General features: G+C 42.0%; 1 protein-coding gene across 1 annotated transcript in view; it reads right to left on the bottom strand.

Moving 5' to 3' along the window:
* Positions 1-5,747, bottom strand: part of LOC308144232 (cadherin-7-like) — a gene marked incomplete at both ends in the record, with an annotated part of 103,339 nt that extends 97,592 nt beyond the window's left edge. The window contains one exon of the mRNA XM_080515290.1: positions 5,511-5,747. Within this exon, the coding sequence (XP_080371416.1) occupies positions 5,511-5,747 (237 nt within the window). The remainder of the gene's footprint in view (positions 1-5,510) is intronic.
* Between the last annotated feature and the right edge of the window lie 9,469 nt (positions 5,748-15,216).

The raw sequence follows: 15,216 nt of genomic DNA, 5'->3' as shown, positions 1-15,216 counted from the left end.
AACAACACGGTTTCCCCTCCACCCAGCTGATACCCACCTACACCCCCTTGTCTGGTTTACACTTCTGTTTTCATCCTCTTTGATTCACTGGCTCTGATGAAGGCTTTCCCACCATCCCACAGGCCCCCAGGACACCTCATGAGCTCCCCACGATGTGAGCTCCTGTCCCTGGGTGCTGTGTGTACAACCCCCCTCCACCCCCTCCCACAGCTCCTGTCAGCTTGAATCACCCTCCTCTTGGGCTCAACATGCTGCTCTCACCACTCCACAGCTGCGCTGATGTGTTTGCGGCACCAGCACGTGCGAGTGGATGCTATTGAGACTGACCTTTGCTGTTGCGCCCCGTGCTCTATGATTCTAACCCATTTGACAGTGAACGTTGCGCAGCATGTTAATGAAATGGCCCGCGTAGTAACATGTTATGCTCACTCTAGTGTAATTATCTGTGGGACTGTCCCTGCTGCCCATGATGAATATTGTTTGATTATGAAACCGAATTACTGTCATGCAAAACACCAGGTCGCTGCCAGCAGGTCACAAATCACTCAAGATGCATTCTTGTAAAAACACTGACTAGTTCTGGAAGCGAATATGACACTTGCTTATTTCAGTGAAGACTTAGCAGCAATATATAAGAGAGACTCTTTGCACTTCATTGTGTTGCTTTTATTTGTATAGGAGGCAAATCCTTTAGTGCGTGGAGCAGGAGAGTCCTGGCTAATGTGGCCTGAATGCAGCTTGAATCATAGGAAGAAATAAGTCCATCCATTACTCGGATGGTTAGTCAGACTGCCAATTTTGAAGACGTCTCTATAAAAAAAGCCAGATTCAGCATAAGGGCTGTGTCGGTGCATCGGCTCCTCCCATGACGTGGAGCAGAAGTCTGCCTCAGAGGCTGTAGATTCCTCCGCTCGCTTCAACATCAACTTCAACTCCAAGAGAAACTGCTTGTAGGGGTGGCTTCACCAGCAGGTGGCTTCAAGTTACCGAGATATTCAGACGTGCTCGGATAAATGACGTGATGCATTAGCAGAACAAAGACCTAAGCACTGGAACCGTCCCGTTTGTGCGCTGCAAAACATACACACCTCCCAATACTGCTCACTCAGCAGATGCTGCAGACTGGTAAAATTTAACACTTGCAAATATTTAGCTCACATGAACACCCTGCAGAAAACATTAATTATATTATGTTTACCGGTGAATGTTTGTTAAGTGGATGACTCGCTCTGGCGTTTTTACCCGTTTAAATATGTGCGTCACCAATTTGCGACGGCGGCTACATGGTTCGGGGTTCTTTAATGTATGTTCCCACTGGCTTGATGTGACTGCGGCGGATTCCAGGCTAGTACGCTTACCCCAGGCTGAGTGCCAAAGCATAATGAGACATTTGGTTGTGAAATTCAGAATCTGACAGAATGCATTAAAGCCAAACAGACTGCAGATGCAAAGGGAGCAGCCGGGCCAAAGTGATGACTTCCCATTTCCTACCGACTGTATCGTATTTCCCTTCGCTTCCAGCCAAACAAATGACCAAATCGTGCAGTAACTGTGCTATTGTTTGGACACAGGCTCCCATTGTTTGTCATATTAGATATCTGGACACATACGACAAAAACAATTACTGGCCGTGTCACTCAGGTGGGGGGTTTTTTTTTCTTCCTTTTGCCAAAGATTTTAGAGCTGAGTCCAGAAAACAGGCCACAGCTGCATGCGTTAGTTTTCATTAACATCTATTTATTTTCAAACGCTATGTAGAAAAATCTTTCCGAGTAAGGCCATTTTCTTGACGTGGCTGGACCTTCCATGTCGCTCGCACAGAGTCACAAGGTCAGGGTGTCCCGCCTGGACTTTTTAAAGCACCCAGCTCGCCCTTGTGATATCAGACAAACACACAGTATGTGACAACTATGATCTAAGGGAACAAATAATGTGACAGCTTCTCAAGCTCCCAGGCAGCCTGCTCTGCCCACGGGGAGTAAATGAGTCTCATTCTTTATATAGTTCTGAAAGGGTTAGATTGCGCTTGGGAGTGAGGTCAGATGTAAAAATGCAGCCAGTCTAAATTTTCACAAGCTTGCAGCCACATTTGTCTTCACCCTCAACTGGTGGAACGACCACAACAAGGCTACAAATAAACGGCACCATCAAAATAAAAAGATCAATCAATAGAGGGAAGGGAAAAAACAAAAAAAGACAACCTCGCAGAAAGGGGCTTGCAAATTAGTTTGTGTATATTCTATGTGGATAAGCGGGTCTCTACACAACTATGAATAAGTAATCAGTTTGTTCACGTCCTTCGGGATTTACTAACAAGAAAAGCAATCACACACAAGCATGTGTAAAAGAAAAAAACCAAAACGGCACTCAAAATTCCCGACTGCAGCTCTGGCCTTTTTCTTTTTAACTTTCAAATGGGCAACACAGGACAAGGACAAAACATCTTAATCACACATAAAAAATAAATAAATAAAAACAGTACAGATGTTCAACATCAGGTATTACACCCACACCCCAGTCGTCGGATATCACATATCTCGAGATTCACAGCTCAGACAAGACATTTTTCTTTTAATTACGGTGGACACTTGGACAAGAAATGACCTTTAGCTGAACTCCAGCAGTGTCACAAATATGCTCATTCTGATTTAGATGCTTCTCCTCCAGCATCCCTCCGGCAGAAACAGAGAGGAGAACAATAGGACAGTCAAATGTATCCCAATTCCAGCTGGAGACGCTAATCCAGTTCAGAGACAGCAAGGAAATGGGCTTGTGAGAGCAGACCCAGCAAATACATGCAGATGAGAATGATTATCCTGCAGATGAGCGGAAAGATGAAAACTAATTTAATAATAAGACCAGAAAATTCTCCAAGATAACAGGGATCTAGAGACCAATCCAAGACCCATCTGGCTTCGCAGTACACACGCTAAAGTCATTTTCTAGCAGGAGCTGTCCATTTATAGTGTGGTGCTGAAAGCTGGGGAGCAATGTTGGTGCACGCTGTGGGTTACGCAGCAGACTGATAGTTTTACAAAAGACAACTTCAGCATTAGTATGTGGGTTAAATAAATGCTGTAAATGCTGCAGGTCTTATTTAGATCTGAAGTAAACCACAATTTAAAGCTACTTAAAATAGCATTCCTTTCACTTTTTAAAAGCTCTCTGTGACTGACATGAGGTGGTGCTCAATTCTGCCTGTTATAACTCCCTCTACCATTACAGAAAAAAATATTTATAGCTTCTAAATACAACTTACTTCAAAGCAACGCCTGCAAACTCTGCTATATTGTCATTGTGTATAAAATCTACTTTATAGATAATCTTCCTCCCGCTTGCCAAGAGGCCTTGTCCCTAATAGATACTTTGGCAACCCTGTACTTTAACATCATTTTAAAAGGTAAAAGGTGCATTATACACGACAAAATGCTGTCATCATAAACACATTTAAATGTGTTTAAAGGTCTATAAGTTCAATGTTAAACTTTACATGCATTTTTGATGTACTATCATGTAAACATTGTGCTCGAACTCAGCAGTTATAAAAGCCATGGTCTCAAACCTTTAGGAGAAAAACAATTGCTCAACACTTAAATCTGCAAAAAAAAAATTTTTTTATGAATGTGGCATACTCAGTACTTTTAAAATCAGTTTTCAAACATTTTATAAAGCTTTCTCAGGTCACCCCGGACCACTTTCTAGTTAAATTGTTCTCTCTCCTTTTTTCACTCTCCTCACATTCATAAGCCACCACTGCATCGCAAAAACATTATACATCTCCCTCCTTTAGTCTGTGCTTTCTACTTTTTTTTCTATGCTCATTCCTGCATGATCCGACAGTAAAGAGATGGAATATCCTGATCTATGTATCTAATCTCTATCAAGTATTCAGTGTGTTGACAAGCTTTCCATTAACTCATTTAACTGTTGCTCTTTCTTTCTGTCCCCTCCTTTTCTCCGTCCTATCCTCTAAACCTAGACAATATAGCAGAAAGCCTCTCAGCCTGGATCTGCTTGATACTTCCTCATGTTTGCTTTTTCCCTTTATGTTTCCTAATGTAAAGTGCCACAAGATAGATTGGAGCTAATTGATACTATGTAAATAAAACTGATTTAAATATATTATTCATTACAGCAACTAATTACCGACATGCATTTAAAGTTCCGAGCTTTTACTTGTTTTCTGACTAGGTTCAGACTGGTGAACACCGTCGGTTTAAATGTGCTTTTTCAGAATCTGTGACATTATCGTGACTGATGCTTACATCCGATCACAAAATTCACTTTATTGTACTATTCTTAACCATTCTTAACATATTAGTGGTTTTCATGCTTTTGTAAGTTTTTGATGCTTATATATAGAAATAATTTTTCTTCTCCCAACTGCTCTATATCTATTTTCCCCCTCTTTGGAGCACATGTTTTGAAAAGAAAAAAAATCTATATATTGGTCAGGTTGATTATTATTAATACAATCCCACATCAGGTTTGAGCTGAAACAGGTTAGATGCCGCAAATACTCCTAATTAAGTTAGCTTGTGGTAAATGCCAAACTTCACTGCACCTTGTTGGAAGATATGAGTTCAATAAAACCAAACATGCAATAAATGTCTGATCCTTTATAAGAACCTCTGAAGCAGAAGTAGTTTGCTTCAAGGTGTTTGATCTCAAAATCTACAGTAACTAAGGAAAACTCACAAACTACATTAAATAACTTCTTTTCCCTGCCCTGTTGCAAACATCATGCAAACAGATTTGTACAATTTGTTGGTGTGGCTTATTGGTAAAACAAATTCCAACATTTATTTGGGATAAAGTATTTGTTTTTCCGAGGATTAGTCGATTTAATTACAGTTATCTCATCCTTCTTTTCTGTAGTGCTGTTTACCTGTGGAAATGTGATCCATAATAGACCAGCAGTGTTGCCAGGTCTTATAAATGCACGATTAGTCACTTTGTCGGTGTGTGTTCATGTCAACTTAACGCCATTTGTTCCTTACTTTAAATGTCATTGGGAGCGTTTCATACTTATTTTCCTGCCAAAACATCCATTACTTTGATCTATCTGCTTGTATTTTGCAAAAATATACACTACAAAGACACTTTTTGAGTAATAATCTTGCTGGGGACTGATTCCAATGCAAATTACCTAGTAAACCTAATCTCTCCACTAAAACTATACATTCAATGGAAATAAAATGTCGAATGTCTTCCCCACTGTGCATTTGTGCATTTTCCCATTCGTTAAACATTTTATATAGGACAAATATGAGCAATTCTGTGAAACTCCACTTTGTCCCAGATTCTTCTGGTCATTATGGTAAGGGGTTATTTGATATGTGTAGCACTGCACAGGTGTGTTAAATATGCCTAAATAGCATGCGTGTGGACTTTTTTCCCCCCAAACAGTGATATATTCCGATACATTTAGTTGATATTGAGTCTTTTTACAAGTAACAATGCATTGACTTGTGCTAAAACGGACTCATTAACAGCCACAGATCACTCACCTTGCCAACGTAGAGTGGTTCGTTCCCGGTGTACTCCTCCAATACAAAGAACTGGTTCCATACCCAGCTGCGTTTCTGCCGGTGCAGGACCTCCCAGGGGTCTGGATCAGAGGGTAGGGACTTCTCCAGATCCCCAGAGCTGTGAATCAGCCCCCAGCAGCCTCTTTCCCGCAAGGGAACCAGGAAAGCCAGGAGAGCCAGGGCTCTGCATATGCCGGAGCAACACTGCCTCATCATTTGGGCCACCTCCAAAAATGCACTGAGGCCAGAAGAGGAGCAATTTTTCTTCTTCTTCTTCTCCTTCTTCTTTTTGCAAAAAAGGGACAAAACAGCTGAAATGTCAAAACCCTCAGGGTTTTATCCACACTGTCCTGACCCTGTGTTTCACCAAAAAGCGAGAGCAGTCAGACCCTGAAAAGAGCGAATGCATTGAAGAGAAGTCAAGCTCTGCATTTTGCTGTGTTGCTCTTCTTTTTTTCCTGATTGGAGACTAAAAGTGGGGTAATTCCCTCCACTTTGGAGCCAGAGAGTTGACATTAAAGCTGGCTAACAGGGTCACTGGTGACTGGGGAGGCTTCAACACAGGGCCTTTATAATTGGCACCTATCAGAACAGAGAGAGATAAAAAAAGAGAGAGACAAAGACACAGAGGGGAAAGAGAGAAAGAACTGTCAGCAAAATTGCCTCTGTGACCGCAGTCACTCTAGACAGCAAGTAATGTGCCTGCTGATGCAATGATAATGACATTTTTTCACCAATCATGAAGAAATTGACCAAAAATGAATAGACAGTAAATATGGTAAATACACCCAACATAGCGCCCTTCACATAGACCCCCCCCCCTGCCTTACATGCATGCCAAAGAAAAATTGAGCGAGGTCAAAATGTTAATAAGGGTAAAAGTGGAGGAGAAAATAACCTGGCTTTTCAACGCATGCAAGCAAAGAGGTTTCACACTGAATGAAACAACAGCGGCTGTGCAGAATAACAATCAAATGCGTTCAGCTGGCTCTCAATTATCTGGGCTTTACCTCACCAAGGTCATTATTTTGTCACATTTTCTTTGTAGAAGATCGCGGCCTAATAGCAGAGGGGCTCACCGCTCGACGCTAAAAAGCCACATGATCTGTGTGGCGAGCGCTCATCACCAGGATTAAAAATAAATCTGAGCTGTCAGCAGCAGAGACAGTCCAGGCGCTCCTGACCTCTACTCCGAGCAGTCTGTTGCCCAGCCTGAACACATGCAAGGGGGATCTGTCTCCCTGTCATAGCCATGACAGATTCCCCCAAGATGCCCAAACATGAAGACTTGTCAAAGCGGAGAAAAGCATCAGCTCCTGACAAATCATGTTCCTCATGTCACAACATATCCTGGCAGTCCTGAGCAGTTAAGCAATTACATAATCGTCATAATATTGCTGCTCTTATCTGTCTAATGTGGCACCTAACAGTGACTTCGACAAGTATTTTGAAGGAGGCACACAAGACCAGAGCTCAGTGGCAAATTTATGCAGTATCTGATGAGGATACAGTCTGAAATACCATCTGAATTGCGGGAGGTGTACTAAAAGCAGACGTTTAGGAAACTGAGCATTTGACCACATGTATATATATTTTCTTGCTGACCTCTCTTTCTCACGTCTGCATGGCATATTGGCAGGGCCCACGATGAGAAAGGTAATTGCTTTGGCATACAGTGACCTCTTTCTTCCCACACACATTCTCATTTTTACTTCCTCTCCACACCCCCTAGCAAAGTAAAAACAGTACATCACACATCCTGTGGAAGTGATTTGTGGTACTGTGCCACAGCAAAGTCATTAGACGGTGCTAATAATTAATACTTGAATAAATCACAACTGGCATGATTGCCACCTCTGCAGACACAGAAGTGTTTGGGTGAAGCATCTTTAGCAGATAGTATTTATTTTAAAACTGCCCCACTTGTTGTTAAAGATCTTTAAGGAGGCATCCACATTTCTTCTTTGTACATTTCTGGATCACTACAGGGTACATTTCTCCCCCCAAAAACCCTATAAAAGTTATAATAACATCCTGATTTATTTGTGCCTTCACTTCCAACTTGTAAAAATGCACACTGAAGCTGAAATGCATAAACATCCACATCCGCACACACACACACATACATTATCACAAAGATTCAAAGTCACTGCCTCTATATGACAATTTAATGGTAGAGGTGGAAAGTGGAGCAGATCTGGCTGCAGGGCAGCATGAGTTGTGAAAGCAGGTTGCAGCGGCGGTACTGTGGGAGAGGAGATCGGCACAGGGTCAGTTCAAGCCAACCAAGTGGCCATGGTAATGCTTCTCGTTTCACTAAACCTCGAGCTCTGCAAGAGATGGGAGTCAGACACAGGCTGGAGATAACACTAATGTAGTTGTGGGTGCAACAGTGGGTTCAATAAAGCAGATATTGGCTTTTTATTTAATGAGTTTCTGCTGATTTACTGTCGGTTTTAAATTATTAGGCAGTTGGTGCAGTGGAGAAATCAATTTTTTTCCCCGTTCCATACAGTGAAGTTGTTTATCACTTTAAAAATTAAAACGCATAACGTCAAATCTAGTTTGAAATTAACTGCTCCAGTGGCAAACAAAGGGATGGATGTGACAAGAGTGTTTCATGAGAGTAGCTCCTCATGAAGGCTTCCTCTTCTTCTTCCTGTAGGTGCCAGGTGATTGGCAGCAGGCAGTGCATAACGTAACGCCACATTGGTATGGAAAAAAAAAGTCAATGAAGTGACAACAAAGCAGAAAAAAAACAAAAAAACTTGGGTACATTTTTTTTTTAAAGAACAAAAAAAAAACAACCTAAGCCAAGGCATCATATTTACTGTGATGGATTATCTCGCTGGCTGTCAGTTTGTACAGTACAGGAATGAATGATGCTGGAGGCAGCTAAACAGGACTAATGCCTCCAAGTATAATGAGAGACGACGGAGCCAAAAGCTGGGGAGAATGTAAACATTGGGACAGCCTGAAAGCCTGGCATGATTTCCCTCTAAAGAAAAAACAAAGACATTTTGCTTTAACTTTCACATATCAAACTGCCTATTATTTTGCATTGAAAGGCAGTTTCTGTTGAATACCCACGGTGGGTCACTCTGCTTGAAAGCCCTGAAAATGATTCACTGCCAAATCCTCTAAATGCTTCAGCTACCTTTAAACCTTGCAGGCAGGAAAATAAGATTTTTTTTTTCCCCCTACAGCTTTAAAAATGTAGATATCAACCAAAAATATTGCATTTGTCTGATTCATTCTAGCAATATCAGCCTTTTGAAACAGTCAGAGTCCATATTGGACTGCCCGCGGAGACGCAGGCTCATTGTTGGCCAGTGTCAAAGTGATGACGCTAAATTAAGTGAAAATGTGAGATAAAGCCGAGGATGTAAAGCCTTCCAGTCATCCCCCGGCTCTGTTTCTCTTACACACAGTGTTCTAATCCCATTTGCCAGTCTCACAACAGGATTACCAGTGCTACAGCGCTCAGTAACCAATCACACGCTTCCTCTGATCCATATTCTCCTCCATCATTGTGAGTGTGCACTGGCTTCAATCCCGGGTCAAAATAAACTACACAAACTGCAGTGAACTTGAGTCAATTTTGCCTTGGGACGCTTCATAAAGGCAGCTTATTCTGCCTTTGAGGCATGAGTTGTCTTCTTCTAAATTTTGAGATAATTTACTGATGAAATCCAACATCAAGATAAGAACCATTGTAACCCCCAAAGCTCAGTTTATTATTATTATTATTATCATTTTAAAGCAGAGTCAGAGCAGCTTACAGATAAATAATAATATCATGGCATTTCATTGATTTTTCTGGAGACCTCCCCCTGTTGTTTGTGTCTCTCCGAGGAAATCGGAGTGCGGGGTCAGCCACGGAGCGACAATAACCATGGACCTGCCGGGTCTTCAGGTTTTTCTTCAAGGGCGTTTACAGTACACGGAGTCCAGACTCTTGCTGATACAGGAGCTTTAACCCGAGCACCACTGGCTGAACGGCGGGCTTCCCTTTCACTGATTTCTAATATGTTGGCATTCATTTGAATTCATCCCCCATCCTTCGCAAGCAGATCTGAAGCTGACTGACACTCTCTGCGCATCATCGGCTGCATATAAAAAAATGCATTCTTAAGTAGATAAAAGTGATCCCTGACATAATAGATTGAAAGAATGCACACATTTATCTAATTTAAAAATGATAATAAACATTTGCCTTGCACAGAATGAAAATGTCCACCCAAACAACAAGTGGATTAAGAATAGGTTGAATTCAAAAGTTGCAAAATTTCTTCTATCTTGAGAGAGAAAAGTAAAGCATCTGTGTTTAATGAAGGTTTCTGCACGTATATCTGCATTTATGCCATTAAAAAGATCCTCAGATCCATGCATTCAGACATAAACATATGTCTTTCTTTTCTTGCAGCTGCAGGATAATACAACAAGATGTTTTAAGACACAAAGTACTGCTGCTGGGCTGTGCAAAAACACACTCCACATTCCACTCACTGTGACTATATAGCTTGCAGGACAAAAATAGAAGCTGCACAGGTACTTTGTTTTTTGCACAGTCAAATAAATTGGAAGCATTTTGCAGAAAATAAAATAAACTTGCACGTGCAGAATACTCCCATCTCTTAAAGCTTCTTTTTTTTGTGGATATGAAGTGAGTTCTTTAGTGGAACATTGTGCCAATTTCTGGGATTGTTCCACTTATTCCCACTGCAGCTATTAGTTTCATGAATTTCCTCGAAATATGTGGCCCCAAAATTGAGAAGATCTTTTTTTTTTTCTTCATTTTCGAAATGCCCTAATTCCTAATTTGATTGAAAAATAACCTCATCTCTTTTCTTTTAGCTGCGGGCAATTTCTTTCATTTGATAAGGAAAGTGTCTAAATTCCTGCAGCTGGGCTTTGTTCTGAGTGACTCTTTTGCAGCGTAAAATCAAGCAGGTCGGCCCTGCGCACTGGTGTGACCTGTCAGCTCTGACCCCCCCTGTTAGGTATCAATCATTGCCCATTAACTGCCAACACATGCACGGCGCAGGTAGGAAGAAAAAAGGAAGAAAAGAAAAAAGTTCTCGTACCTGTTCACGAATCGATAAAAGAGACGTTTTCCCGATAAAATAACAGCTCGCGTCATTAACGCAGATCGATTAAAGCATCTTCACAACTTCAGGGTTTGGAGGAGATGAAGCAGGAGGAGGAAGAGGAGGTGTGGGGGGTTCATGAGGAGTAAAGGGGGGAGGTCGGTCCGTTGGTGACAAATAAGCACAAGATCAGGCTGAAGGAAACCGCCGACAGTAAACACCTCAGTGTGCGACCGCCGCAGGAAACCCGTGTCCGCTGAATACTAATTGAAGAAACAGCGACGGGACAAAAAAAAAAAATGCACAGCATACCTAAGTAGAACATAAATGACCACAGATGCGATGTTGGAATAAACGAATGAATGGAGAAGAAGAAGTGGGAAAAAAAAAACAGGAAATACTGGCGACATGACTGCCACTGCGCTTTGACATCTATTAGTATTACTCACCCAAAGAAGACGGAGTAACTTCGCCGCCGCGCAGATGGTGTCTGCTGGGCAAAGTTGAGCTGTTTCCCCTCCACATAAAAAAAAAAAAAAGAGGACAGACTGTCAAAATGAGGAGTTTAAAAGTTTTCTCGGCGAAATTAGTCCTGATCGCAGAGCGGGTCTCCTGGAGATCGGCTGCTGGATTGCGCGTAAATGCTCAACCTTCGCAGGGATGTGGCAAGTCTCTCTGTTTCTCTCTCTCTCTCTCTCCTCCCCTCTCTCTGTCTCTCTCGGTCTCTCTCCCTCCTGCGCAGTGCTGCCTCCGTGCAGGGATCCCCAGCTGCGGGGTTTCGGGTATGTATCTATATCACTTACATAGGCACCGAGGGACGCGCAGCAGCGAGTAGGAGTTGCGGCCGAGACGGGAAACGCTCTCGATCTCTCTCATCTGAGCCAGATCCTCGCTGACTCCGAGAGGAGGGAGCCTATCGACAGAGTTTGACCAAAATAAGTTGACGAGGAGGGAGCCAGAACCACACGCGGCGTGTCTGGCAGTGGGAACGCGGAGCCCGGATTGCAAACCTGCCAAGTTTTTGGCAGCAGATGGCATGTGTACAGTTAAATGATTGCCTTGGTCGTGAAAAGAAAATCAATACAAAATTCTTGACACATTTTAGCAATATTAGGAATTTTGCACCCGACTCATTCACTTTGGAAATTAATTTATTTCCTGGGAGAATCACATTAGATACATTTATTCATCCCTTTTTTTTTTTAACGCAAACTTGCATTTCACATTTTCGTTCCTTTTTTTCAGACTGGATATTTGTACATTAGGTAAACGGCAGTAATTTACACCTCATGGCGAGATAATCCTTGGGGGGTTCTCTGTGTGGAGTTTGAATGTTTTCCTTGTATTTCCTTCCACATTTTGAAAACATGCATTTGAGGTAAATTGCTGTCTCCAACTTTTCCATATGTCTTAATATGTGAATGTGTGTGCCTGATTTCCCTGTGATGACCTGGCAACCTGTTCGACCTGCTTTCACCCAGATTCAATTTGGATCAGATCCAGCACCACATAAACTGAAACCAAAGTGGAACAGAGACTGAATGGATTTCCTCTTCATATAGATGTCTTCATTCTTCTATACAGCTGCTGTAACCAGTTCAAGGTTGCAGGTTGGAGTCAGTCCCAGCTTCGGGTGAAGGCAGGATGCACTCTGGACAGGTTGCCAGTCAGTCACAGGACAAACACAAAGAGACAGGCAATCACACACACTCTCATTCACAGCTAGGGGCAATTTAGAGTCACCAATTAACCTCCACTGTTTGCTTTTTGGACTGTGAGAGGAAACCGGAGTGCCTGGAATAAGCATGCAGACCCCAACACAGAAAGATGTGTGAACCGCTATACTGCCCACACAACATCCCCTCGTACCGTTTCCCTATACCTAATGCACTCTTCACAAAATGAAATGTTTTAATATTTGTAGTTTTTGATTCATATTGCTGTTCTCTGAGTTTTGTTTCCCTCCCAATTAGCTGCAAACTGAGCTCCTGTGATGACACAAGAATGCAACACGATGCCGGCCTCTCTAAACTACCACACTTCTGCCTCACAGACCTTTGGGGACTTAACTGGTATTAGTTAGATTCCTAATTAGTGACAGTAAAAAAAATACAGTGTGCACCAGCCTCGCCACATGAATTTGCAAAACAGATGCTCCTCAGGCCTTAGTAGTGTCAACAGTTGGGACTTTAGTATTTATCTTGAAGTAGGTGGTTTGCACTTTTTCCCCTCTATGCTATACACACAACTGATTTCAAATTGCATTTTATTTCAAGCACAATACTGAGCATTAGTCACGAATGGATTATTGTCTTTGTACTCTTTTTTTTTTTTTTCCCCTCCCTGCTATTTGCATTTTGCAGAGAGAACACATTACAATAGTGCAGCTTCTTCGGTCTGCTATGCTCTGTCACTTAGGATGGGAGCACTGACCCAAACTAATAGAAAGAGCAGCCTCTGTCTGTCATACCTGGAAGAGCAGTTAGGAAAGTTGAAATTTAATGGACGGTGGGTAAAAATGAGCAACTGCACAGATGGTGTTGGGGACAGAGGAGAGACCAATGTTGGTGGAAGAAAAACAGAAAACAGAGGAAATTAAATGGATGAAGGAAAAAAAAGATAATAGGAAGGGGAACATACAGCTTGACTAAATAAGAGCTCAACTTAAAGGATAGGTGGAGGCAGGGTAGACGGAAAGAGAGAGATAGGGTGCGATATTAGAGGGAGAGGTGAGAGGGAGGAGAAGGGGGAGGTTTATCGCGGGAGGAGAGGGGGTGGTGCAGCAGTTCAGTGGTGAGAGTTATTTAATTGGAGAGTGACATTGGGAGCTTGGCTCGTCAGCTCTTCCCCATCAATCACACGCGGTCAGGAGATGCCTGAGGTGATGTGGCCCGCGTCCCGCTCCCTCCGGATCCCACGGCCAACCCCGGCATTTAACCGCCATGCCTCCATTACATCTCCTCAACCCCCCACCCCCACCCTTCAGGATGCTTTGACCTCCGCTCACCTGGCCTACAGTTATCTGCTCCCCTGTGACACATAGCTTGATGTGTCTTTTTGTTCGCACACTAACAAGAAAAACAGTGAGGGGATACTGTCGCAGCCTATGGAGCATTAATAAAATATGACCTCCAAGGACAAACGGGCTTCATGTAGATGATGTATATTATGGGAGGCTCATCCTACATATTCAGATATGATGCAAACAAGCAAGTTGCAGCTCAATCGTGCAACTTAAAAAGCCCATGAAATGAAATGGACAATACTTTGTGTTGTGGTTTAATTGTGCGTTTATCTTGTCATTGAAGTGTTCTCTCATCAAATTGTCTGTTTTTCTCTTCTTGTGTCAAATGTCAGATGACTCATCTTGCACTTCCCTTGAGTTTCCCTGATTCCACATCAGTTGGAAAAGCTTCTGGAACGTCTGGTCCAAATGGAGCTCCTGCTTTAGGTATGGCTTCATTTGTTGGCTGTTTGTCATGATTGATTCTTGAAAATGTCAATCAACTGTGGATCACACCCCTTCTACTTTATGGCAATCTTAACCTAAATAACTCTATGATAGTATCTCAGTTCCCTTTCATCAGCAACACAAATCAGGTTTTACATGTATGTATTTTATTCCTTTTTAAAGAAAGAGTGTATTTGTAATGTATTGTAATGTAATGTATTGTAAATATCTGTTATGTGTTCACATATTTGATAGCATTGGTGAAATCTGCATTCGTGAAGTGTCTATTCAGCAAGTTCCCATTGCTCTCACTTGTTTCCAATATTGTCACTGCAGTTCAAACGTCTATTCTTTACATTTAGCCCACTTTAAGAACTCGTCAACAACTCCGTTGTAACCATTATTCCTACGCTGTTCACACATTATCTGCAGAGTCCAGATTTTGAGGTGCATGTTTTATTTGTATCATTACTCCAACTCACCTGATTGAAATGAATGGCACGTTATTGCATCTGCGGGGCAGTGATGTCACCCATTTATTTGGATTTGGGTGTCAAATGAGGCGAACATTTGGCACCCAAATCGTTCTCAATAGTGAGTCTGAAAAGTATTACACTGAATTATTTTCGTTGCATATTCACACATCTTTTCTATTTATTTTCCTGAGAAAAGACATCTACATGTTGGGCTAATACCCTTAGGTATATAGTTCTCAAATGCTAGTTGTTTTCTTTTAGGTGATGTTTTTTTTCAAGACATTTTTTCATCATCGACTGTAATAATCTATTTGTACAATTTTCAGCAGAGCACGAGTGGGATTTGGGGCCCGGCAGAGGTCCATCTGAAAAATGTTCACAGCCAGTAAAAATGGGAACATTACCACTACTCATTAATGCCGTTTGTTGATTTCACCAAGGCTTTGACTTTGTCAGTAACAGTTTAAGGGAAAAAAAAAGAAAAAAAAAAACCTTCCAAAAGTGACTTGCTGCTAAAGTTGGTGAACGTCACCTGAGCATTTCCAGAATGCCATATGGCCCGTGTCACAGACAATGTGAAGGTGTGAGAACCATTCCCTGTCTGCAATGGTACAAAGTACTGCTATGTAACATGACTTTGATGTTACATGAGATTGATAAAGACAGTG

This window comes from Blennius ocellaris (assembly GCF_963422515.1).
Source record: "Blennius ocellaris genome assembly, chromosome: 19".
NCBI lineage: Eukaryota > Metazoa > Chordata > Actinopteri > Blenniiformes > Blenniidae > Blennius > Blennius ocellaris.
This window is presented reverse-complemented; position numbering and strand designations above follow the sequence as displayed.